A 27,124-nucleotide genomic window follows, 5' to 3' on the forward strand; every position below is an offset into this window, starting at 1 on the left:
TAATTGTGTTGATGGTAATTGAACCTTGCAAATGCCATTTACTTCACAAATTTTGTAGGGGAATTCTCAAAATAAAGAAGAGGAGAGCATTGTGGATACCTTGATAACTATGTGATATGTTCAAATTGATATATTAATGTTTACATCTAAGTTTGGCAGTTTTCACAGTTTATGAATATCGTCTATATTTTAGGAGTTTTGGATTTATTAAAATTGTTTATGAATATTGTATACATTTCTTGAGTTGTGAATTTATGGATGTTAACGAGCAATTAATGAGGACTAAATTTATAGATGATGGCATCAAGGATTACAATGTTACCTCTTATACTTAAAACATTTTCAAGATGGTGAAACCATTAATCTTAACTTGTGCCTTGAGTTAACCATTGTGATTTTCTTTAATTTAACTACATTTCATATCTGCAGACCATCAATGTTTAAACATTTATTGAAAAACTATTCAATTTTATAAATTATCATTTTGAAACTGTTAAATCTCAAAAAATTAGCAAATTTTACATGTTATGTAAAACATGTGATATTGTTGTATCAAGTTTCTGAAAATTGCCTAAAATCGCAAGATTATAAAAGGAATCTATAACTGGAATACACGATCCTTCCACTTGTGAACGCGAACATGTTCACATTCACCCAAATCCTAAATCAAGTTTGGGGGAAATTTCTAGATACACAACCATTGAAATCAGAAATGTGAATTGGTGCTAAATTCCAACCCTAAATCTGAAATTTTCAACAGTAATTAGAAATCGACCGCTTAAAAAATCAGAAACCCTAATCAGAAACCTTAATCAGAAACCCTAATAAGAAATCAACTGCTTAAGGAAATCAGAACCCCTAATCTGAAATATGAATGAAATCGACCTTAATCAAAAAAATTGTCAATCAGAAACACACCTACTACTACACCCCAATCTTCGAGACATCCTTGTTTGGGACTCCAACGACTACACCCTAATCTTTTTTTATAAAAGATAAATAGGCAAGACAGTTACACTTATCAAAAAGGGAAAAAAAAAAGATTTTTTAATGCATGTAATGATTAACTAATACATACCTTGACGAGTATCGAAATGGTGGTGTGTTGGTGCTCTGAAGGTGCAATGTTGATATCAGAGTTTTTGTGCTGCTGCGGGGGCTTCGTTTGCGTTCATGCTCAAAGTATTCCATTTGTTTGGATTTCAAACTCAGACTCAGGATTAGCAGGACTTTGGTGACATTCAAGTCGAGTTTAGATGAGGGCACTATTCCCTAGGTTCCACTATGTCAAAAACCAAAGTTCAAATTTTTGAGGATTCCTATAAATTACCTATTCACCACAATATATGACATGTATTTAAGTAATAAAGCATAAAATTTCGTAAATGATCCTTATGATTTGCCCACGAAAAACTAGCTAAATAGCTATGGCCATTTTAGCAGCTAATGAGCTATAATAGTGTTTCCATTCCCATGCTTTTACCCAAGTACAAACAAAAAAAATTCAAATGGAAAATTTATGATACTTTGATACCAAAGCCACCCACCATCTTTCCCATTGCCGAGAATGGCTACATGATCACAATCCACTTGAGGTACACTTTAGAGATTATGGAACTATAAAGAATCGAGGGTGATTCTATGCAACAAAAGGACTATGTGTGTGTGTGTGTGTGTGTGTGTGCACAAGAGAGAGAATGAGAGAGTGAGAGCTCTAAACAAGAAACTATATATTACATTCCACAGTGACTAAGTTACAAAGGGTTGGTTTAAATACCAACTGATCTAGGGCAAGTGCCCAAGTTTCTACTAATTACAAAAATATCCAAGTACGATGTCCATTAGCTAGTGTGAACACTCTCTCTAAGGGAAGTTGAGTTTGATTCTCAACACGCCCCTTTGAACACAACTTTCCTATGTCGAAAAGTTGTTTCGGTTTGGTCTTCGCAATACTTCGATTCGGATGGATCGACTTTCGGCTTCCAAAATCTTCGAAGTTGGTTGTTCGGCTTTTCAATTTCATGCTCGTTGTTCGTCGTACTTTGGCTCTTCTGGTCGGTTACTTCTGCTTCTCGGCTGCTTTCGTGTCACCTGTTGTACTCCCCCTCAAGCTTAGCAATGTAGAGATTGTGAGACCAAGGTCTGTGAGATCACTCCACTATGGACGGAGAAGAAGAATCCAGAAGTGGATCATCTATCGGCCTTATAACCGACCTAGTCTGCGTCCGTGTACCCTTCGAGTCGAATAAGTGTATTCGACTTATACATGATGTTGTAATCCATCGTTGTACTGACATACTGAAGTATCCGCTTAGCACAATCGAGATGATCATTTCGAGGGTTCTGCATAAATTGGCTAAGTAGGCCGACTGAAAAGCTGAGGTTGGGTCGTGTGATGGTTAGATAAATCAAATTGTCGATCAATTGTCGATATTGAGTTGGATCGCACTCGGTTGTGCACGAATCGACATTGAGCTTGAGATTTCGGTCAAGAGGGGTAGACACGGGTTTGCACTCGATCATTTCGAACTTGTAGAGTAAGGTGAGAACGTAGTGTCGTTGAGAGATCAATATCTTGACTGGTGTTCGAATTACTTCGATGCCAAGGAAGTAATGGAGCTCGTGCAGGTCTTTCATTTCGAATTTGCCGGATAGGAGTGATTTGACCTTAATGATCTCGAAGAGATCCTTTCCTCCGATTACTAGATCATCCACGTATAGGATAATGACAATTGGGTTGTGCGGCTTGTTTTGGATGTACAGGGAGTTGTTTGATTTTGACATTCGAAAGCCAATTTGGTAAAGATATTGAGTGATCTTCGAATGCCAAGCACGCGGTGCTTGCTTGAGGCCATAGATCGGCTTCTTGAGTCGGCACACGACTTTCGGATGGGTACATGATTTGAAAAGCCGGGTGGTTGTACCATATACACCTCCTCTTCCAATTCGCCTTGAAGAAAGGCGTTCTTGACATCCATTTGGTGGAGATGCCACCCTTTCGCAGTTGCGAGTGCAATTACGGTCTGCACAGTCGTCATCTTTGCCACCGAGGCAAAGGTCTCCTTGTAATCAACTACGTGCATTTGTGCGTATCCTTTTGCGACGAGTGTTACCGGCTGGCAAAGGAGTCCAGAGTGGGAAACGGAGAGTTAATTAAGTAGTAGGAATGTGGTTGTAATTAAGCTATGAGTGTGGACGGACGGACCGGAAACGGTATGCCGTTCCGGATCCAGACCGATCCCGAACAGGTGCGGATGGCACCGTTTTGTAATACAGACCAGAAACCTATTTAAAGGCCCGTATACAATGTAATAGTTAGCGGTTAATTAATGAAAGCTTAAGCGTTGTTATCTCTCTGTGTTAATTGTCGTTCTGTCGTAATTGTTATATCTTACGCGTGTTATGAAAGACAATCCTAATAAGTAACTTAATTAAGTCAGATTAAGCGTTGAAGTCTAATCCGGTTGCCGTAACACCCTTTGGTGAAGTGTCTCCCATAGACACCCTGTGTTAGGCCATTGTCCGGCCCTAAGAGTTAACACACCTTTTGGCAACCACTAAGGCAACCCCCCTTTGGAAACGGAGTCGAAGAATGATACATGGCGATACAAACCGACAATGTACAAGAAATGTGCGAGAAATGATGAAAATGATGGAGACGATAGCCGAAATACACAGCCATGGAAAACGAAGACGGCAAGACAAGGACGACAGCAGCGGTTGGAATGGCCAGACGGGCTGGACAGAGAACTGACAAACGACGACCAGAATGACAACGATCGGATGGCGGTGGCCACATACCAACGGATAGAGTGGTGGCCGACCAGTAGCGGCCCGGTCAGACAGAGACAAACATGACCGGATGGGCTGAACGGCCGGAATGATGATGAAGCCGGGACGATTACCGGATTGTGGTGGCCAGACAACCAATGGCCGGAGCGGTGATCGAATAGCAACGGACGGAGTGGCGGCAACCGGATGCCCCTGACAAAGACAGCGGCGTCGGCCTCACAATAGCCCAATAGTGGCACTGGCCGAACAACAACCAAAGCAACGATGGTCGGACAGTGGCCGAAGAGCGGGCAGAGTGGCCAGACAAAAGCCGGAGCGGCCGGAGTGACCGGAGAGCGGCAAGAGTGACCGGAATGGCAGAACATCGGTCAGAGTGGCCGAACAACATCGAAACGAAGGCGGCCAGACTGGACAAATGGACGACGCCGGACAATGACTAAGATGGAGACGGCCAGACATCGACCGGACCGTCGACCAGACCGGGTGGACGGACGAACGGGCCGTACGATGGAGATCGCCGGATCGACGGTCGGACAACCACGGAAGAGCAATGCCTATCTTTATCATCAATCATCATCATTATCATAAATATTAACCCTAACCCTAAAACCTATAACAACGAGTCGTCCTTTGAAGCAATTTACGGAGCCATCGGCATTGTATTTGACCTTATAGATCCATCTACAACCAATTGCTTTCTTGTGAGGTGAATGGGGAACAAGATCCCAAGTCTCGTTTTTGCACAAGGCCTGCATTTCTTCATTCATCGCGTCGACCCATCGCGGCTCCTTCATGGCTTCAGAAAGTGTTTCCGGCTCTTGGACAGTCGCCACCTTCATCATAAAATCGTAATGATACGCCATATACTCATCGTAGCCGAATCAGCTTACGAGGTTCTTTTCACGAGTGGATTGGCAGAGCTTCTCGTTTGCGGATACTAAGGCTTTTTCGCTCCATTCGTCCAGATGTCGAGGCCTTCAAACTCACTGTCGAGGGAGTGAGTTGACTCATTGTCCCTCAAGTCTTCATATTCTGGCATTTTCGCCTTGCCTTTGTCGAGTTTTGGAGTCGGCTGAGATGTGCTTTGGTCACTTAGGGGCTCCTGTGGTCCACTAAGCCTTGTCGTAATCGGACTTTCTTGGAACATGTGTCCGAGTCGAAATTCATCTTCTATCTCTCGTTCGGCCGATTCCGGGTCGACTGGAGTAGAGATCAGAATCATCTCTGGATCGTACTAGGATGCCAAATCGTCGAAAACAACGTCTCGGGTAGATGGGTTGTAGCATTTATACCCCTTCTGTTCGAGCAAGTACCCTATGAGGATACATTTCTCTGATTTCGGACCAAGCTTTTGTTGTGTCTCATCGGGAATATGCACACATGCAATTGAGCCGAAAATACGAACATGTGATAAATCCAGCTTCTTTCCAAAAACACTCACATGAGGGGTTACGTTGTGTACCCTAGAGGTTCTACACCTGTTCATGAGATATATGGTTGTGTTCGCCGCTTCTGCCCAATACGATTTCGGCATGTTCTTCTCATTCATCATTGCCCGTGCAATTTCTACTATGTGTCGATTCTTCCTTTCGGCTACACCATTTTGTTGAGGTGTATGTCGACACGAGAATTCTCGTTGTATTCCTTCCTTTCGAAGATATGCCGAAAATTCGTCCGAGAAATATTCTTTACCTCCATTCAATCGAAGGCAACATACATGTTGGCTCGTGGCTTTGTCGACTTCATTCTTAAACCTTTCGAAGTTTCCGAAGACTTCACTCTTCTGTCTCATCGGGTAGATCCATGTGTGCCTAGAGAAGCCATTGATGAACGTGACATAGTAGTGGCAACCTCTGAATGTTGTGGTCTGGGCCAATCCCCACACATCTAAATGTCCTACATCCAGGATCCCTTTACTCACATTCCTCTCTTTCGGGAATGGATGTCCGCGTTGTTTTCCGAACTTGCATGCCTCGGTAAAGTTTGGGAGTCCGATTACGACTCCTTTCAATTGCATGTTTTAGAGCTTTCGGAGATTGATGTGACCGATTCTCTTGTGCCACAATTTCAAGTTTGTTTCGACTTTGAGGCCTTTTGCGAACATAGCCGATTTCACCTCTTCTAATTCAAGGATGAACATTCGGCCTTCTCGACGACCATGCGCTATGCTTTGATCGTCCTTTTTGATGAAGCACCCTTCATTATTGAATCATACTTGCATACCTTGTTCGACAATCTAGGCGACCGAGACTAGGTTTTTCGTGATGGTTGGGACATGCAAGACGTTCTTGAGGAAGATTTGTTTGCCGTCATTTCCGAATGGAACATTTCCGACATGTCGAATTGGGTGAGTCATATCATCTCCAGTTTTGACATAGCCGAGTCGATCAGGCTTTCGTAATTCTCGGAACCACTCTTCATGGGAAGTCATGTGATTGCATGCTCCCAAGTCAACAAACCATATGCTATCTGAAGAAGGGGTGCTAGTCGGGACTGTGCCGACATCGAATGTGCTTCATGCCTCATTATGAACATCTTGCCACGATCGGCATAGTCGGAATTCAAAGCGTAGTTCGTGAACCGACCTCTATTTCCATGGCCAAATCCTCTTCTATCATCCAACTGTGAGTAGCGCATCTTACCATCATGCGCATTGTACCTTTGTCGAACGTGATTTTCTTTGACCAACAGGGAGGGTTCTCCCTCGCAAGGATGGCTGATCCGATCGTGCCGAATTGAGGTGCCAAGCCGTCGAGGCATATTTGCACCATTTCGTCATCGTCGACGACGACGTTAATCGAACCGAGGGCATCGAACAACTCCTTGATCTTCAAGGTATAACCGGTGAACAACATGTCCCTCTGTTGGATGTTGTTTAGCTCCTGTCGAAGTTGGAGCCTTCGTGTAGCCGTATTGGCTGCAAAAATCTTCTTGAGATTTCCCCAGGCTTCTTTCGGCGTTTTCGAATATCGAATATAGCCGAGCATGTGGTCATGGACGCATGACGCAAGGCAATACAACACACGGCTCGCGGCCTGTTCCCACACTAGGTAGTCAGCGTGTGTCGGGTTGGGTTGCGTTTCGTGAGCTCCCTCGATGTAGCTCCAGTAACTTTGTCCGACAAGGTACTGATGCATCTTGTATTCCCAAGATGCGAAGTTTGTTCTATCGAGCTTCTCGGTGGGAAGAGCGCTTCCCATCTAGGTGTTCATTGTCGATCTTCTACTCTTGATGCGAGCTGTGCAGAAATCGTTGCTACAACGATCAACTGGTTCTCTACAAGTTTGAGCACAACACATGTAAAGGCGATGGTCTTGGATCAAGCTACCACGCACTCTGATACCATGTAAAGAATCGAGGGTGATTTTGTACAGCGGAAGGACTCTATGTGTGTGTGTGTGTGTGTGTGTGTGTGTGTGTGTGTGTGTGTGTGTGTGTGTGTGCGCACAAGAGAGAGAATGAGAGAGTGTGTGTGTGTGTGAGTGAGAGCTCTAAACAAGAAACTATATATTACATCCCATAGTGACTAAGTTACAAAGGGTTGGTTTAAATACCAATTGCAAGTGCCCAAGTTTCTAATAATTACAAAAATATCCTAGTACGATGTCCACTGACTAGTGTGAACACTCTCTCTAAGGGAAGTTGAGTTCGATTCTCAACAGGAACAAAGTTAACACTTGGAAAAGGTACCATTTATTTGTCAATCAATAATAAATCCAAAATTTTTATTTTGTCTCAAGTTTAGCAAAGAACTTATTGTTTGTATGTGAAGCTAAGTCAAACGGATAATAATAGAATTTCATTACAATTGTGTTATAATTCGTTATAAGCTACCCACCCAAGCTGTAGTTAAAACAACATGCCAAAAGAGGAGAAAATTATACACATTAAAGATGATGGAAAACTCATTGATTGAATATGGCATCATTAATAAGATGATGAAACATTGATATGGCATCATATGTTGGGAATAGGCTAAGCCATCTATATCCAAAATTAATGAAGACAAACCAAACACACAAAACTTATTGAAGGTATATACCAAATAAACCATTTCAATATTTGTCTATATGTGAAGGATCTATCTACGGCAAACAAAATAGATAAAAGTTTCCTCACCATGTTCATCAAACTAAAAGGCCACTCCAAATCATCCATTTCAACCTATGTGGGCCATTTCAAATACCTTCAATAATTGGTAACCAATAATTCATTGCATTTATTGATGACCTCACAAGGTTTACCATCATTTACTACATCAATAGTAAAGTCGATGCTTTCAATGTTTTCAAAACCTACAAAGCACTTACCGAAAACCAATGTCAATCTCAAATAAAAACCATTAGAACGGATAATGGGGGAATTATTGTTCAAATGAATGTACGACATTTAGTAAGACACAAAGCATAAGACATGAGTTTACAACTTCATACAACCCACAACAAAATGATGTTGTTCAATCACTGCTTCCCTCGATTATACAAGATACGCAATTGGGTTTCCCTCAAGACAGAAGCATGTTTGACAACATCTTCCTTTCCTAGGAGATGGTTACATTGGCTCAACAACACAAACAATTCCTTGATATACTATTATTAGACTTTGAGAAAACATATGATAAAGTAGTCTGGGACTTTCTGGATGTAGTTCTCCTAAGATTAGGGTTTCCAAGTGTATGGATAAAAGGTGTCTCTGCATTATACAGACATGCTTCCAGCTTGGTTTTGTTTTCTAGAGGCTATGGTACATTATTTCCAATTTCCAGATCTGTCAGACAAGGTTGTCCGTTAGCACCTTTTCTTTTCATTCTATTTGGGGAAGCCCTGCCATCTTTTCTCAGATCCTTGAAAACGACTATACAAGCAATAGCCTTACCTATTGCACACTCAACAATTCTTGATGCTAAGTTTGCAGATGACATTGCCCTTTATATTCATGGAGATGTTACTAATCTTAATCGGGTACAGAATGCTTTGCAGATATTTTTAGATGCTACAGGAGCCTCTCTCAATTGGAATAAGTTTGTAGGCCTCTGGGTCAGTTATGAAACACGTCCAACATGGTATCCAAGCCCTACATTTCGCTAGCTTAATCGTGAGGAGCTCATTCATTACTTAGGTTGCATTGTTGATATAGATTTACCATTTGAAGTGATCTTATCACCATTTTTGTTATCAATCAAGCATAAGCTATTATATTGGGACTCTCAACACCTATCCTTTGCAAGTCGGGTTGTGATTGCAAATTCGGTGTTGCTAGCCTCAATGTGGTTTATCACATCCATTTGTTTGTTTTCTAGATCAGAAATCATGAAAGTTCAAGCTTCATACGGTAACTTCCTTTGGGGTGGAAAGAATGAGTCTCGTGTAGTGGCCAAGGTTGCATAGGATGTCTTGATTATGCCTAAAAGCTAGGGAGGGTTGGCATTAATAGATCCCTTGATGCAATCTCAAGCTCTCCTAACAATGTTTGTAGTCAGAAGACTGTTGCCAAGGACAGAGGCCTACAAGGGTATGTTGCTTAATCAACTGATGCAATTATCTCCCAAGACAAGAGGAAATTGGTTGCCTTCTTTGAAATGGATGCTCTTGACAGATGTATAGGCATCGAGACGGAATCTGACATTCAAAATATTTCTACTGGGAATCATCAGAGCATGGGATGTAATCAAGCCTTTCTTACACAAACAGATGCCTGAAACATGGGATGGTTGGATTAATCAACCTCTTCTGGCAAATTCTCTTGTCTAGGATTCTGTTGGAAACGCCTTGGACCTTAGAACTCGTCTTGCTTGTCTTGCTTGGGGAAAACTTGATAATGGGCCAACAGCATCAATGAGATCCTAGATTTATTTTTGGCAAATTTCTAAAGTGGATCAGCTTCATCAGTTACACTCGGTACATGGTGCGAAGACAAAGACATCAGATATTTCAACGGCTTTCTCGTACACTCGGTACATGGTGCAATTTTAGCCAATGTAGGAGCATATTTGGTTTGGTTGACTTATGAATGGCATGATGCTTTTTGTTAAAGGAATTTCTGCAAACGTATGTATTTTTTATTTTCATATTCAATAGGACAATAAATTACAACCTTATATACCCGAGCAGACAATTCACTATAGAACCTACTTGTTGTTCCAATTAGGGTGATGGCCAAATCTGGTAAGAAATGGCTATTGGATCCACAACCGTTAGTAGCTCATTTGTGGGATATGCTCTGGTTATATGCATGATAACTAGTTGGTAGGCTGATGTGGAACCCAGGGGGATGGTTCTGGACCAATCCCATGATGGATCCATGTAGAAAGTTCCATTCTTTCAGTACACTATGAAATTTGGCAGAACCTTGCTCATGTCTAAGAATACTCTAAATCCTTCAGCTCAGAAGCACTGACATAAGTGGGGTGTTGCAAGCATGCATTGGAAGGCTTATTGGAAATGGATTTGGTCTTTCAGGGGACCGACCAAATATATTCTCTTCAAATGGTTTTTACTACATGCAACACTACCAATAGGTTAGTCACTGAAAGGAGATGTGGCAACCATTCTTAGACCATGTTGTTATTGGGATGACATGTAGGAAACTAGCAAGCACGCTTTCTATGTTGAAAACTGAGGCTGTTAATGCGGAATACAAAACAACACTATAGGTCGAAAGACAACAAGTTTATGTAAACAAGATCAACAAGAAGAACTTATTATGCAACAAAGACAACTTGAACAAAGATCAAGATCAAGAGACAATTGTGTGTGTGAGAGAGAGGCACAAACTATAATTGTATTATTTTCAGAAGTTACAATACAAGAATAACACTCTAACTCATCATTCAAACTAGGTTACAAGTTCAGTTTATATAAGAACTGAACTAGGGCAACTGCCCTATAGTATAATTACATAAGTGTCTTAAACCTAGTCTGGTTGTGTGGGACAATGTGAATACGACCATTATATACTCTTATTTGACACTCTTGTCCAATTCACTAGCCCATCAAGTAGTAAAGTTCTTTCTTTATTCCTAACGATTAATGTAGTCTATCTCTTCTCTTGGGGATTAGCAATATGGGGGTTCTCCATTCCGGTCTCTTGTTGTATGAGGCAGATGATGCTCCAGAGGCTATGCCGGTCATCAATAAGCATCTAATTTCCATCTCCCCCTTTCAGCAACCTCACAACCAAGTGCGTGCAACCCATGTATAGAAACAATATCAACAGTTACATTATGGATCTTATCTATGTATTATTGTAAAAGACGATATGATTCCATAACTTATCTTCTCTCATATATATTTTCAGACCTATGGGAGAGCTTATTGGTGGTAGTGTGTGGGCAACATAACACTATGCATGGCTCTTCGGAGGTTGTTCTTAAGAAAAGGAAAAAATTATTGCAGCTATGGAGGAAGCCGCCTCTATTCACAATCTCATCTCAAGGAACAATCTAGAATTACCATCACCCTTGGTCCTTGTTCTAACCATCTCCACACTTTCTGATTGTATATATTTTGTAGCCTTTTAGCGCTTTTCTTAATACTAATGAAAGAAATCTTTTGGGGGGGAGGGAGGGGGGAGGAGAATAGGACATTATTAGATGCAAGTCGATGCACACTTCAAGTGGTGGGACTACACAACCAATTTTGGCAAGAGGCAATCTATACGATGTATTGTTTACAAAATTGATCTCCTTATAAGGTACTTGGGTTGAATACACCATTTTTCTTATGGTTTGGAAGAAAACAAAACGTTGAACACTTAAATATATTTGGGGAAATAGTTTATAGTCACATTTACCATAAGTGAAGAAAAAAACTATATATACACAGCATAAAATGTATATTAGATATACATTATTTAACCCACAAAATAAGAAATTTATATATAGCCCATCCATCATTGTTTATGAACAAACTCTATCCCCAAAATATCCCACAAACTTACAAAATATTCCCATTATGCAATATTTTGATGACCACCAACATGCCAAGGAGCATGTCAACAAAATGAATGAAGCACTATAATAGGAAGCGAGCAAGAATAAAAAGCGAGCTAAGATGTACATAAATTACCATTATCAAGAATGATCAAATGTGAGTGAAATAGAAATACCAAGAACACATCCACAAGCATAGCATGTGGTGATATTGGAGAAGTGGATGGTGATGTTGAGAAGTTGGTGGTGGCATAATAGTAGAAGGCAACGAGAGGTGCCATAACATAACAACAATGGTGGAGGTGGCATCGTCGAGCTGGGAGAAAATGAAAGAAATGGTCCTCTCACTCCAAGCATAAACAACTAGCCTTATAGCTTCTCTTTTCCCACCAATTCTTAGCAAACTCCAACCGAAAAGTCTATTTTTCCCCCACTTTTCAAAATTCCAAAATTTCAAATTCTACCCTTTCACATTCCACTTTTTCAAATTCCCCAAACTCAACCTTAGGATTTTCACACCATTCAAATCAAGCTTTAGGCTACTCTTCAAAAGACACCTCGTAAGGTGACACAACTCTAACTGAAAACATTGAAAGCCTCGTAACTATGAAGAAAAAGAAATATAGATCCCTAAATGGCATTTACAAGATAACCAATCCTATGGAAGCACTAATGGTGGATTTAGATGATGATATCGAGCATACTCAAGAGTCAAAATTATGAAACACAAGCCCCTTTTGACAAAATCTACCCATCGATCAAAGAAGCATAAGGAAGCCTTGAACAATGTCAACGGCAAACGACCATGCAAGTGGAAATCAACAAACTAGAAAAGAATGGGACATGGAGTTTAGTGCTCCTGCCCAATGGTAATAATAATATTTCTTGCAAATGGGTACTCACAAAGGAATTTGATGCAAATGGCAAGCTAGATAGATTGAAGGCACATTTAGTTGCAAGAGGATTTAGCCCAATCCATGGAATAGATTATAAAGATATTTTTGCACCAACTTTGAAGATGGTTCTAATGTGCTAAATGTTTAGCATCACCGTGCGGTGTGGATCTCAATCTCGAGCTTCATCATATTGACATCAAGACTGCCTTCATGCCTAGAGACCTTGACGAAGAAATATACATGGAACAACCTCTATACTTTGTAAGCTCAACAATCCCTCGTTATGAATGTGAATTACATCGTTGTTTGGATTAAAACAATCACCCTAAATATGGTAGCATAAACTTAACACCTATCTTGAATCTATTGGATTTAGATGCCTTCAAACCGAGCCAACTTTAAATACATTCAGAAGGAACACACCAATTTTCTTGTCATTGGTATATTTGTAGAGGATTTTCCCATTGCCTCAAACACCTCAATCCATGAACAAGTTAACACTCAACCAAAAGAGAAGTTCCTTGTGAAGGATCTTGGACCAATGGAACATTTTCTAGGCATCAAAGTCACACAAAACAGAAGAAATCCTCCACAAATTTGAGATGATAGATTGCAAAACCTATCTCCACACCAATGATTGTACCTTGCAAATTATCCACAAATGTTAGTCCTAGATCAATTGAAGAGGAACAAGTGAAGGTTTCACTTCCTTATGAACAAATACTTGGTAAGTTCCTTATCCACATTGTACCTCGTAAGTTGAACTCGACCCGACTTATCATACAATGTTGGTTTCCTATCGAGATTCATGCAAAATCTAGGTCCGCTCATCGTCAAGCCTTGAAATGTATCTTTTGGTATCTAAAACATACCAAGGACATCTCTCTCACTTACCAAGGTTTCCAATCATCAAATATGTCCCAACTCGATGGATGGATGCATGGTCCACTTTTGGGTTGGACAGATTTAGATTTGGGCAAGGGGGGTTGGGATATTGATACCTCTTGATCTACATCTAGGATAGTTTTCACTTTTGTAGGTGTAGCAATTCCTTGGTGAACTAAAAGACAATCGTTTGTTGCACTTTCAAGTACTAAAGTAGAGTGGGGGGGGTTAGAATATTAAATATTAGAATTACTAGACATTAAGCTATTAGAATTGTTCATTGATATAAGAAATTGCATTTAATTGGTCAATGTATGTCGTTGTTTTGCTCCTCTATCATATTATTGCTTCATGCAAAGGCATAAAATCCAACCAAATCTTTTTAATGGTGAAATATACATACTTTTTAGTTCATTGAGATAATATCATGTTGATATATGTTCTACAAGCTTATTAGTGCAATTACTAATTTACTTTTCACTTTGCCGGGATATTATGTTTGAGCAATCACAAGAATCACTTGTGTGCCGAGTAAATAGTGATGTTTTTGTTGTTTCTTTAAATCAATCATATTTTATTGTTACTTGATTAGTAATGCTTTAGTAACTACTTTTTCACAAGGTGATAGATCAAGACAAAACACCTAGAGACATGTTTTATATCAAATACATCATACTTTATATAAGAATATTTTAATCCGTTTATCTTGATAATATTTATGAACAAAATGTTCAGGAAAAGTTTTAGTTTATTGTATTTGAATTCAAGATTAAACTATTGAGATATTGGTAAATAATGTGTACAATGTTAATAATAGTAGTTGATTTCATATTCTCTTTGTTTGGTGAATCTTCTTCAAGACAATTGGGTGTCACTTATGAAACCAAGCAAAGTCATCTATGAGAACTACTTAATTTAAAGGCGAAATTCATATACAATTTGCTCCAGGAATCTAACGTACACATGCTCATGTACAAATTGCAAGGTATATATATCAAAGGTACTATGATAAATTATATATTAAAGCCTAATGTGTGTATGCACTTAACATCATGCATACATGCATACTCAATTATGGGTCGTTATAAGGGAATATTAACATCGATCCTTAAATATAAGCATGTTTATGGCTAGATCGACAAGATAGCACGAATGAGGATGTTCAATTAATTCCTTTAAGTGAGTAATTATGTTAAAAAACTCACACGACTACAATTGACTGCAATGAGTTTTAGCGTGAACAATAAGATTATATTACAAAATAAAATAATGCATGTTGAGGTTAGCACCATGCCCACATGCTTTTTAACTAGGAAAACATTTGAGTTTACCTACACATCATGGCTAGTTGGGCTTCAAATCCTACTCTCGATAAAAACTTCTTGTTACATCAAAGGTTTGTAATAAAAAATATCATTTTCAACATTAAAAATCTCTAGCCAAATCTCTTTGTGGGTTCTTTCCATATATAGGTACATGATTTTGTTGGTAACCGTCAACATGGCTGATGTGAGAACATGAAGGTTGTGATAAAGTGGAGTGTTGATGGTATGGAGGTTTCATAGAAGTATATTCTCAATGGTCGTGGAGATGAAGAAGATGGTCGGTTTCGACATGGGATAGGGTAGTTGTGGGCTATCCAAGGTGGCCCACCGTGTTTTATTCCAAGGTGGAGAATAGGTTAAAGGAAAGCAAAGGAAAATTGTTTTGATTGGGGAATCGGAGAACATGCTCACATTCGAATGGAGGAACAATTTCTACGTTCATTACATGTAAGATGTCTCATGGTATTCCTTTTTGGTCTTTCATTTCCTTTAGTTGTGGTTTTCAGAGGTCATCATGGCTACAACCACTATATGCAATGTTTTTAGTCTAGTCATTTCGTCATGTATGCAGAATTCTACTAATGAAGAATATTTTTTTTTGGAAAAAAAAAGTGAAGTTATAAAACTAATGCAAATGTATGGCCTAATCCCCTATAGTTATAAAGGAGTAGATGTGACTAGAGTGATTTAATAGATCATGATGAATCCTGAAACGATTGATTGGATCATGCATACTATTGAGATGACTACCTAGTCGTCATATCGAGATGACTACCAAGTTGATGACTACCGATGCAAGGATTGGGAAAGGGGACCAATGCCCCCTTTGCAATGATCGTTGCGAGTTTGAGCGTACTCATGGGCCTCTGTAATGCAATGGTTTGTTCCCAAGATCGGAGCCACACTATGCTCGAGCAACAATGTTCCAACTTCCAAGTAATCTATCATTGCAACCACAAACTATCAAAGGGAGTCACCTTGAGTGACTACTCGTGTGCCACCAATCGAGACCAAAGTTGTGGTTGTCCACAACTCATATGCAACTTTCACCATCACGAGAATCACACCAATCCGTTAATTTTTCCTAATTGTCCTCCAAAATACAAAGGAAAGATGCAATTTCCAACTTTATCACCATGTGCATTGCATTAGTTTTTGTTGTTAAGGCAAAACCTAAATGAAAATACTATCTTAGTTGTTGACGCAATCATTTTGTTGTTATGATCGTCTCTCTGATAAATCAAGAGTTAGCCTATTGTTTTTATTATGGCTTAGCTAGATATTTGTTCTACGTTTACTATTATCTATATTAAGCCATGTTAAACTTTCAACTCTAATTGAGATATGATTCTTCTAGGTGTTGCTCATTCCAATGACTTGTGTTTCCAATTTGACTTGTTGTCACGTTAGTGTAAAGATTGACTAAGCATATGGGATTGGTAAGGAGGCAAATATATGTGGTGTTTTATTTACTATGTTATTGCTACAACCTACAAATAAAGCACTTTCCAAATAAATGTACATGTGCAATATTTTTTCAACTTGACATCCAACGAGCATATACATTTCTCATAACATGACTTCAATATAAAGAAAACCTAACAATCCAGGAGCAATTCTATAAGAGTATGAAGTATACATTAGTGAAGATGAGTTCGATCATGTGTGTGTGTGTGTGTGTGAAGATAGAGAGATAAGCAATACATGAAGTCAATATCATTGCATTAGCAAAATGAGGGTTCGTCATGTAATGATAACAAACCAATATCACTAATAATCAAGGCCTAGTTAATTGTTATCAAAACGAAGTACAGGAAAGTACATGATTCATAGAAGTGTGACCCAATCTATCACGATGGGAGAGTGAGTGGAGATATCATAATAATCTACTTCATTGAATAAGGGTAGACTTTAGATCACGCATGTCCCAAGGGGTGTGTGGTTAAGGTTGATAGGGACGCCCCAAAGGAAGTATATTAGTGTTGTGGAGATTTGGAAGTACATATAATATATTTGTCTATGCATGTGTATAGTATATACATTTGCACTTTTTCATATGTAGTATTCCATAAAAGCCTACTAAAAAAGGTTCCTAATTGTGGGAAAAGAGACCTTAGAGGTAAGAATCAAAAGTTACGAACACTATATATGCCTCGAGCACAATATTGCCAAGGAGGCAATATCAACTTATAAAATTTATATGGAGATAACGTTTACAAAATATGATTTATGTGGAGATAATATAGAAGAATTCAGAATTTTATTTGTAAGATGAAGTGAGCACTCCCAAATGTCTTGGATACTAGCAATTCCCAAATTTCTCTTAAAGTTTAGTGCCATATGGGAATCATCATATAGCTAAGTGACATCTTCATATTTGCCCTAAATAAAACATATGGGCCATGAAAACGATGAAGTTGATGTACCATATTATTATTCCATGTATTACAACAAAACTTTAAGATATTAGGTGAACATTAAACATAATCTTAGGTAAGATATCAAATCCATCAAATCTGTTAGACGAAAAAATATCAATTGCATTATTTTATTGAGACAATATCTTGTCCATATTCACTCTACAAGCCTAACAATTTAGCTACTTTGGATTTTGACAACTTGATATTACGTTTGAGCAAACACAAGAAACATTTGTGTGCCAATCGTATTGTGATGCTTTTGGAGATTATTTTAATACGATCAGGTTTTGTTGCTTTTTTTTAAATAGCGATGTTTTCGTAGCTATTCCTCTTTTAAAGTCTGTTGCTTGGACTTCATGTGACTTACATGTTGTATCGTAACAAGTATAAAGGTGTGCTTGATTATGCTTCAATGTGGGAAGTTGCAATGGAATATTAATACTGATAATAAAATATAAACATACTTAGGGCTAGATAGACATGGTGGTGCGACACATGGACCATTTTCGTTTTTCAATATGAACCACAATATTAGATTAGAAAATGGATGATACATATCGATGCCGGTGTAGGAGGGTTTTAAAGAACCATGCATATATTATACAATTTTTACGATGAAAGCATATGAGTGGACTAAAATTGATGACTAGTTCCGTTTTAGAACTCAATCATAATAGACATTTCGTATTCCATCAAATGTTATACCTATTTTTTTGTACAACATCAAACATCTTGGCCAAATCTCCTCAATCTCTATGAGCCATGAGCTTCTCCAGTTTTCTTCGTGTTATGTTTTAAAATGTCTCGTAGCTCATTGACTTATAGAACACTGTCACATTATAGTAAACATTACAATGTCATATCTTCATTCACATCATCAAAAACGCAAAAATTCCTAGTGAGTCATGCATGTAACTCACATCTAAGCATATGTGAAGTATGAGGAGGGACGGAACAGGCTTTATATTTCAACATCATACATCACATCACCTTCTCATTAGCGGCTCTTGCTAAACGTGAAGTGAGTTGGGTCCTAGGAGGTGTGGTGGTCTTCGATAATGATGACCAACGTGTGGCTACATTGGGAAATTCCCAAATGTGAAGAGGTACGAGTGTGACGACCAAATGTCAAATGGCTGCCACGCATGCCACTAATTTACAAAACCTCTGGGTTCAACAACATACGTATACACATACACACATATACACATACACACATACATTACATACATTACATACATACATAAATACATAACATACATACATACATACATACATACATACATACATACATACATACATACATACATACATACATACATACATACATACATACATACATACATACATAACATACATAACATACATACATACATACATAACATACATACATACATAACATACATACATAACATACATACATAACATACATACATACATACATACATACATACATACATACATACATACATACATACATACATACATACATACATACATACATACATACATACATACATACATAACATACATACATACATACATACATACATACATACATACATACATACATACATACATACATAACATACATACATACATACATACATACATACATACATACATACATAACATACATACATACATACATACATACATACATACATACATACATACATACATACATACATACATACATACATACATACATACATACATACATACATACATGATGTGAGAGGATTAAGTAAAGGTCTGCCCCACGTGAATTCCTACAAAGACATTCGATGTATGGTAAACAGCTGCTGGAGAAGCTATGGCGCTGCTGCAAATGCAATACAATCCCTGCTGTACCTCCCCCTCCTGCTCCCCCTGCTACATCGATGCTTCTGGCATTTCTCATCGGGCACTTCGACCTCCCATAGAAGCTCAGGGCCGACGCTATGGTATGTCACACAAGGTATGTCTCAATTTAATACGAAGAAATGTTAATTTAAGGAATGTTTTACTACGTCTTTAACCCATGGTCGTGATCTGGTCACGAATTCCTGCAGCCGAACGTAAGCTCACAGGGTACATACAATATAGTATATGCTAAATCAGACAATCTGGGCTTAAACAATGTGGTTCCTAGGTAAAAATGAAACCTGGGCCCCTAACTGTATTCATGTGAATTAGTATTGCTTCTTCTCATGAGGATATTAGAGTTTTAATCGTTTCTTATGTTTGGTTAAAATGTGTGTTTTAACAGCGATTTTATGGTAGATGGAGTGACTAGGGATGGTCTACATGGGACCATTCGACTTGTTGACACCATCTTGGAAAAGAATGGAAGTGTACCCCTAGTTCCGGTAATCCTCTTCTCTCATCTTCTAAGACAGTGCACCGAAGAAAGGAATTTATTGACTGGAAAACACGTGCACAGCCTGATTGTTGGGATTGGACTTGAAACAAGTTTGTACCTAGGAAGTTCCCTTGTCCACATGTTTGCTTTATGCGGTGGCTTGCAAGAGTCGATTCAAGGGTTCTCCAAACTATATAGGAAAAATGTATACTCGTGGACTGCCCTTATAGAAGCTCATGTGGAACTTGGGGACTACAAGAAGGCCATTGAGATGTTCCATGAGATGCAGAGAATCGAGATGGAGTTGGATGGCTATGTCTTTGTGGCTGTCTTGAAAGCTTGCTCAATGATTGCGTCATTAGATTTGGGAGTGGAGATCCATGTATGTGTTATAGAGAATGGGTTAGACGTTGACCTGTTTGTGTGTAGTGCCCTTATCAATATGTATGCCAAATGTGGCCACCTTCATGAGGCTTATGTCGCGTTTGATAGATTATCTAGGCGGAATGTAATCACGTGGAGTGCTCTGATTTTGGGATATGTGGAATATGGAGATTGTCAAGATGCTCTTCTGCTCTTTCAAAAGATGGAAATGGAAGGTGTTGAGCCGAATGAGGTTACCTATCTTTGCCTTTTGAAAGCATGTTCAAGCATTGCTGCCTTGGAGTATGGGAAACACATCCATTCTCACATCATCACCAGGGGTTTTCAATTGGATGTATTCCTTGGAAACACCCTTATTGACATGTATGGTAAATGTGGGAGCCTTGGCGATGCACTCATTGTGTTTAATAGAATGCCCAAGCGAGATGTGGTTTCATGGAGTGTGTTGATTGCAGGATATGCTAAGCATAGTAATTACGAAGATGCGCTTTTGCTTTTCCAAAACATGCAAGAAATGATGATAATGCCCAATGGCATAACATATCTCTCACTTATTTCTGCTTGTAGTCACGCAGGTCTTATGGAGAAAGGATGCCAACACTTCAAGGATATGATAATGCTTAATGGTATTTTGCCAACACTAGAGCATTATAATGCGGTCGTAGATCTTCTTGCTCGATCGGGCCACTTGAAGGAGGCAGAGGACCTCCTCGAAACTCTTCCCTTCTCTGCAGATTATGTGGGATGGGTTTCTTTGCTGGACTCTTGCAGGTTGGATATTAGAGCTGTTTGTCAAGGCAAGCGATGTTTCGATAGAGTTGTCACTTTAAAAAGCCAATGTACTGTTGGATATGTGCTTATGTCAAATGTTTATGCTAATGCTGGCCTTTGGAATGATGTGAAAGAGTTAGAAGAGCTCAGACAGTGTGCTAATTTGTGGAAGAAACCAGCAAAAGCCTTCATAGAGATTGACAATTGTGTACATGATTTTATTGTAGGTGATACAAATCATCCACAGTCAGATGAAATTTATGCAAAGATAAGGACTTTGAACTCCCATCTGAGGAAGGAAGGATGTAATGTTCCAGAGATGGACTTCGAAAATAATACGGAATCTCATCATGTGCCATTAACTGATGATGATAAGGAAAAACACTTATGTGGGCATTCTGAGAAGCTGGCAATAGCTTTTGGCCTTATTAGCACCGCTCAAGGGACGACTATTCGAGTAGCAAAGAATCTTAGAGTGTGTACAGATTGTCACAATGCTGTGAAAATGATATCGAAGATAGAGCTGCGAGAGATAGTCATTGTAGATGCATACCGCATTCATCATTTCAAAGATGGAGTGTGCTGCTGTAGAGATGAATATTATGCATGTCTTTGAAAGATCAGCCATTGAATTTGAACCATATTAATGAAGTAACAACCATACATTTGTTGTGTGCAATTCACAATTATACAGCCAGCACTTAAGTCAGGCACTGCATGTATGAAGAAGGTCGATTAGAGACTCGGACATTCAATAATCAGCACTCCATTTTATGTAGTGTTAACCTTACACGACCTTATGAAATTAGGATCTGATGATCATAATCGAGTCATGCAGGATTTGATGAAAGACAGATTCAAATAAAATCACCGAGTTCATATTGCTGCAATGTTTGACTACTTGACGACAATTTATCAGGAGTAAACCAGAACATCGATGTCTCGCTTGATGTGCTTTGATACAGGACATCCACATCCTCAGGTTTGTGGCAATATGATTGTAAAACAAGGTGATTCTTAATTATCCATTGATACATCATTTGGGAAGCTCCAGGATGCCAATCACATTGAGGATTTGCGATATCAAAATGGTTGTATTGAATACGACATTTTTGTTACAATAGTTTGGGCCTCGTGGAAACAAACATTGCCTAGCTAGTAGCCACAAATTGAATATTTCTCGGGAGAACAACTCTTGAATATTGAAGGAGTATAATCCTGAATTTCATTATAGAAATTCACATGTTGGACTTGGTTGCTTTTAATATAAAAACGGCATGCTTGTCAACCTGGAAATTTATATATATCTATATTAATTGGCATTGAGGACTTGGATTGGGTCATGTGACATGATCTTTTACATTTTGTTAGTATTAGGAACCAATTTCTTTTGAATGGTCAAAAGATGATCGTTTTGACATTAGAAACTCTTAAGTTGCCATAAGTTGTTGGATTATCATCGATGATGTAAAAATGACGAGACACTAAAAGTCCCGACGAAAGCCATATGTGAGGAATCATTTTTCAATGGTTTGAAATGAGGAAATGAGGCATTATAAAGTTATGTATGGAAATTGAAGTCAATGAAACCAAGCATGAAATTCTACGTGAAATTGATGGTGCCAAGATAAAGAGCTTGCTTGACTCAACGTAGTTCTATTAAATGATCAGTTAGAACCTTGTCACTAATTTAAATTCAATGAGATGCTAGAAATCTGTGACTGAAGCCATGCATATGCATGAAAAATTAAAGTTGTGGAAACTGAATATAAACTTCTGAAGTAAAATCGGCGAGTATCTACGCAAAGATCAGCACGTCTACTTGTAATTAACTCGAAGTCTGGGAAACCTAATAAATAAACTTTTGAGGAAAATGGACTGCGTCGAGATAAAGAGCTCGATCGATCTGACCCAACACACTCGCATAACGTGAACTCAATTAGAACCTTGACAGACTCACACTCAGATGTGGTGGACATTTGAAAACTTTGTTTTAGTTGATAGACAATCACATCATAAGAAATCCAAAAAAGAAGGATATGTTTTGCATATTATTAGTGAGATCCAAAGAAAAAAAAGCAGCAGTCTTTTGCATGATAACGGTATTTTACGTGTAAAGTGAGCTCATGGAGCCCAAAGGAATGGCCATTTGGACGCTGACTTCCTCCATTATTGATTCATACAACAAATACCAATAACATATACTTGGTCTGTCATCACCATCATCTATCTGTCCCTCCCCCCTCCCAAAGGAGCTTCACACCTAGCTGTTCACCTTCCTGCAGTTGAGTCGGATCTCTCCCTCGTTCCCCGTGAGCGGGCTAATGTTACCCATGTTGATCATGGATCGCGCGAATGCGGCCAAGAAAGCCTTGTTATTGGCGCTATATGTCTTGACTAGCGCAATGGCATCGGTAGCCCCGTCGGTTGAGTAGAGCTCCTGGTCCGACTGAAGAAGCCCTTCGTTATTGATCAAGTTGGTGTAGTACTTGTTGTCGAAGGTGTCGGGTGTGGTGAGGTCGAAGTCGGTGAGCGTGTTTGGGTCGGGGTTGGTTCTGGGACAGATGCTTTGCAATTGCGCCAAGTACTCGGTGCTCAGCGTGGGGTCCGGCTTTCCGGTGCCGCTGTAGTTGTAAAGCCGGGCGCTGAACGCTGAACAATGGGCATCACCGATTGTGTGTCCACCTACACACATCAAGTACGTGAACCGATTATATGATTATGATCATCAATGACAGTTCTTTTAGGGTTAAATTCTCGACAAGACAATAGCTCGTATATCATGGAAAGGGATTGATTGATTGATAATACTAATATCATTGGTAGTAGATTATGTTTACCTGAGAGCACAATTGTATCTTTAAGAGACAGGCCGACATCTGCGAACTTAGAGATGATGACGGTGAGGTTTTGTGTAGGTGCGGGAAGGAATTGCAAGGGTGCGGAGCCATTGACAGTGGTAGCATCCCTCCTACCCAATTGTACCTTCCATGGAATGCCTCCAGCCTAATTTAACACATCCATATATCATATTTAACTCAAACTCCTAATCACATAACATGATTATATATATACATATGCATATCTAAAATGTGATGATTGATTCTATGAAATGTAACCATTACCAGCGTTACGGAATCATTGGCCGCGAGTGCGAGGATGTCGGCACACGAGACTGTGGCAGGGCATGCAGCCTCCACCGCCGTCTTGATATCATCAATGACTTCGTAACCACGGACACTATTGTTATTGGGAGGCGCCGTCTTCTCGCCAATGACGGTGTCTGTGTCGTCCAGCAATATGGATGCGTCGCAACCCTACAATATATATATGCATTAAGAAGAAGAAATTGTAAGGAAGGGGAGGGGGGGGGGGGGTTACATGAGCACTTGTTAAGGAGAAATCTTAATGGTCATATAGATAGTTAAAAAAAGAATAGTATATTAAGGTGTATGCAAGGACTCATTACATTGACAAAGCAGTCGTGAAAGTGGAGGCGGAGAAGGGAGGCGGCCATGCGCGTCTCCTTGGCGACTGCTTGAGCCACGATCTTGGAGACGATGGACGACAGGTTGGGACAAGATGTCTTGTAGAATGAGGAGCTGAGTGAAGAAGAAGAAGAAGAAGCTTTAGTGGTGGTCATGAGAGTTGATAGCACTAGTAGTACCATGACATGTTGCTTAAGGACATGTCTAGCATGAGAAGAGGAAAATGGAAGGGCCATGGGATGGATCTCTCTCAAGTCTTTTTGGTATGAGCTAGTTAGTTATGATTGTTGTTTTGAGAATATTTATAAAAACTACAAAGGATGGGTTCAAGGAGGAGGATTGGTTGATGTGGTTCATGGGGAGTTGAATAGAATCCTTTTATAGGAGGGTCTTTCAATACTAACATTTCAAGTAATCCTTCATCTACTAGCTGTCCATCAACATCACCGTGGTCTTTTATTTCCACGAGGATTTGTCTTAAATTAACCAATCTCTCACCTTAATCTTTTCCACCTCACCATGACACATTTCTTCGACTTGATCAAGCTCCTCTAAATGATCAATAAACTATAAAACTCGTGTCCTTGTCTTGCGGGCAACTTAGCCTGTACCAATTTGAAAGGTCAAACCCAACCTTCTATCACCTCCTTTGTTTTATGTAAATAATGTGACCATGGAATCGTATTTGGCCATTCATTACTTGCCTTCCACACTTCTGTCCATCGACCATGACAAATAATATTGGACCTCTATCACAATCCCCACAGTTTTCTATAAATATGACTAAGGAATCATATTTGACCATTTGTTTACTTGGGAGGGAGAGGGGGGAGTACTTGCCCATGACCAATAATATATAAGCTCAATCATATCACATAACTTGGAATTTTTATATGATTTACTTACAAGTAGAATGGCCACACCACAAGTTTTGTGGCAAATGATAAAGCATTGAGAGATGTTGAACTCATAGAAATTATTCATTGTCAATTATCCACAAAAAATTGGTCCCTTGGCAATATTATTGATGAGTGGAGATATTTTTTACTAGACCTTCTAGCATGACCAAATATAAATAACCTCAATCATAGACCGTATTTTGGATATACTATCAAATTACAACTAGAATGTCCATTTAAGATTGTCGACAGGTTATAAGGCAATCTCAAATATGATGCTTGGAAATTATTTGGCAATTCTCTTGAAAGTGAGTTGTTTCTGTTATGACATCATCCATATAAATACTGTCAATAAGGCTTAAAGTCCTACTTTAATGGAGAGCCCACAATGTTGTGAATTGTAAATACGCGACTTCTAAATTCCATGTAAACTCAGTTCGCTCAAAGTAACTATTACCCTATATATCTCAATATCTTTAACTAGTTACGTCATGTGACAGTACATGGAGTCATGCATTTCCTATACTAGTCACACTTATGTTGGTTTGTGAATGTGTACTCACAAGTTTGTGAATCTTTGGCTAGTAGTTTTGGAAGTTTCTACTTTATAACAACATGCACTCTATATATACTTATAAATCAAACATGTGTAGGGCAATATTTTACTTATGACAAAATCACCACATTATGATTTGCCATCTCATTATAACCCTTTCATTCTAGTATCTAGTTTTCAAACCAAGGACATGCATTTCCTTTAATATAGACCACCCACCACCCTAATATGTTTGGCAAACTTTTGATCCAATACTCACATGGTCCCGAAACTACAAAGTTGTTAATAATAATAAAAAGGTTCTTTGGGTCATGGAATGGTTAAGACGGTGAGTTAATTGCGAAATCTCAACATTGATGATTTGTTTATGGATATTTATATTGAATGACATATGTATTTGATTATTTCTACGTATCATGTAGGGTTTTTGCTTCCCTTGAAAAGCACAATATAATGTATGGTCAAGTGATAGTGACAACTATAAACAAGTGAATAGTGGAGTTATTAATTCATTCTTATAAATGAGAAAGACCAGATCATCCTTACTTGAAAATTTCATAGATAAATATTTATGTATATATAAGAAGACCCACAACATAGTGCCACTATTACTAATTCTTGCATGGGGGTGTAGAAAAAGACAATCTATCTAAAATTTAAGAAGAAAAACAAGGTTTACACGTTTCAATCTATGTCTAAGTTGAGTAAAGGAGACCATTTCTTTGATTTATATAATTGTTTGATGCTCGAGTTTTTATTAATAAATTGATGTTACGTGTTTCAGTCCATAGGAATAAGATAATCTTATCTTTTAGTGCTACAATTTCAAGGGTCTTGGACCTCTCTCCCTTACTCAATCTCAATCCTTGACATAGTCTGCATTGACTAGTATGTAGTTTTGTTGTCCTCTTGTCTTTGTCACAATTTACACATGTATATCATTCTCATTGATGGAAATTCTGTTTATATGTTGGCTATATTAATCTATATAGTGCTACTGCAATGAGCTCTACATCATCTTCAAGTAGATCCATGGGGTGGATTATGAGCGACTTGGAGAACATTGTGCCATCACCAATTCACACTTACACTCCTCTAATAGATTCATGATCAACCCAATCATTGACTTTTCGGGTGAACCAAATAATTTATTTGTTTTGCATTAGTCATAACATCCCAAAGCTTCAAATTTCACCCTATGTGGTATGAACTTTAATAGAGCTACATCAAGTGATTGCTTATAAAGTTTGAAGCTTTCATGGGTGTGGCAAGTAAATACATCCAATGCATGTGTAATGGGTTGCATCCAATTTGATTTTGCTGAGAGTTAGATTCAATCTTGGGTACTAACTCTTGGATTTCTTAAACTATACTCTATAGCCATGTCGATATTATCAAACTTATCCTATGCGTAACGAAGTAGGATCCTATTCT

At 38.8% G+C, this 27,124-nt stretch overlaps 2 protein-coding genes across 3 annotated transcripts; one reads left to right on the top strand and one right to left on the bottom strand.

The window, feature by feature from the left end:
• Window positions 1-19,051: 19,051 nt before the first annotated feature.
• LOC147861704 (putative pentatricopeptide repeat-containing protein At3g13770, mitochondrial) lies at window positions 19,052-22,073 on the top strand. Of its 2 annotated transcripts, XM_087322386.1 has the most exons (4): window positions 19,052-19,208; window positions 19,303-19,382; window positions 19,500-20,747; window positions 20,975-21,107. In XM_087322386.1, exons 1-4 carry the CDS (start codon window positions 19,065-19,067, stop codon window positions 20,976-20,978), a joined length of 1,476 nt encoding a protein of 491 aa, XP_087178512.1. In that variant the 5' UTR covers window positions 19,052-19,064; the 3' UTR covers window positions 20,979-21,107. The 2 variants fall into 2 exon arrangements, with proteins under 2 accessions (XP_087178512.1, XP_087178511.1); XM_087322385.1 differs by having other exon boundaries at window positions 19,500-22,073.
• A 694-nt stretch (window positions 22,074-22,767) lies between these two features.
• On the bottom strand, window positions 22,768-24,598 carry LOC147861705 (peroxidase A2-like). The gene is made up of 4 exons (XM_087322387.1): window positions 24,217-24,598; window positions 23,873-24,064; window positions 23,588-23,753; window positions 22,768-23,432 (listed from the first exon to the last, which is right to left on the bottom strand). The coding sequence occupies exons 1-4, from the start codon at window positions 24,469-24,471 to the stop codon at window positions 23,011-23,013; spliced, it is 1,035 nt and encodes a 344-aa protein (XP_087178513.1). The 5' UTR covers window positions 24,472-24,598; the 3' UTR covers window positions 22,768-23,010.
• Window positions 24,599-27,124: the final 2,526 nt, after the last annotated feature.

The sequence above is a fragment of the Azolla caroliniana genome, unplaced genomic scaffold (assembly GCF_043228905.1).
Source record: "Azolla caroliniana isolate FFs.n. ecotype wild unplaced genomic scaffold, voAzoCaro1.0.p SCAF_7, whole genome shotgun sequence".
NCBI classification, from domain to species: Eukaryota; Viridiplantae; Streptophyta; class Polypodiopsida; order Salviniales; family Salviniaceae; genus Azolla; species Azolla caroliniana.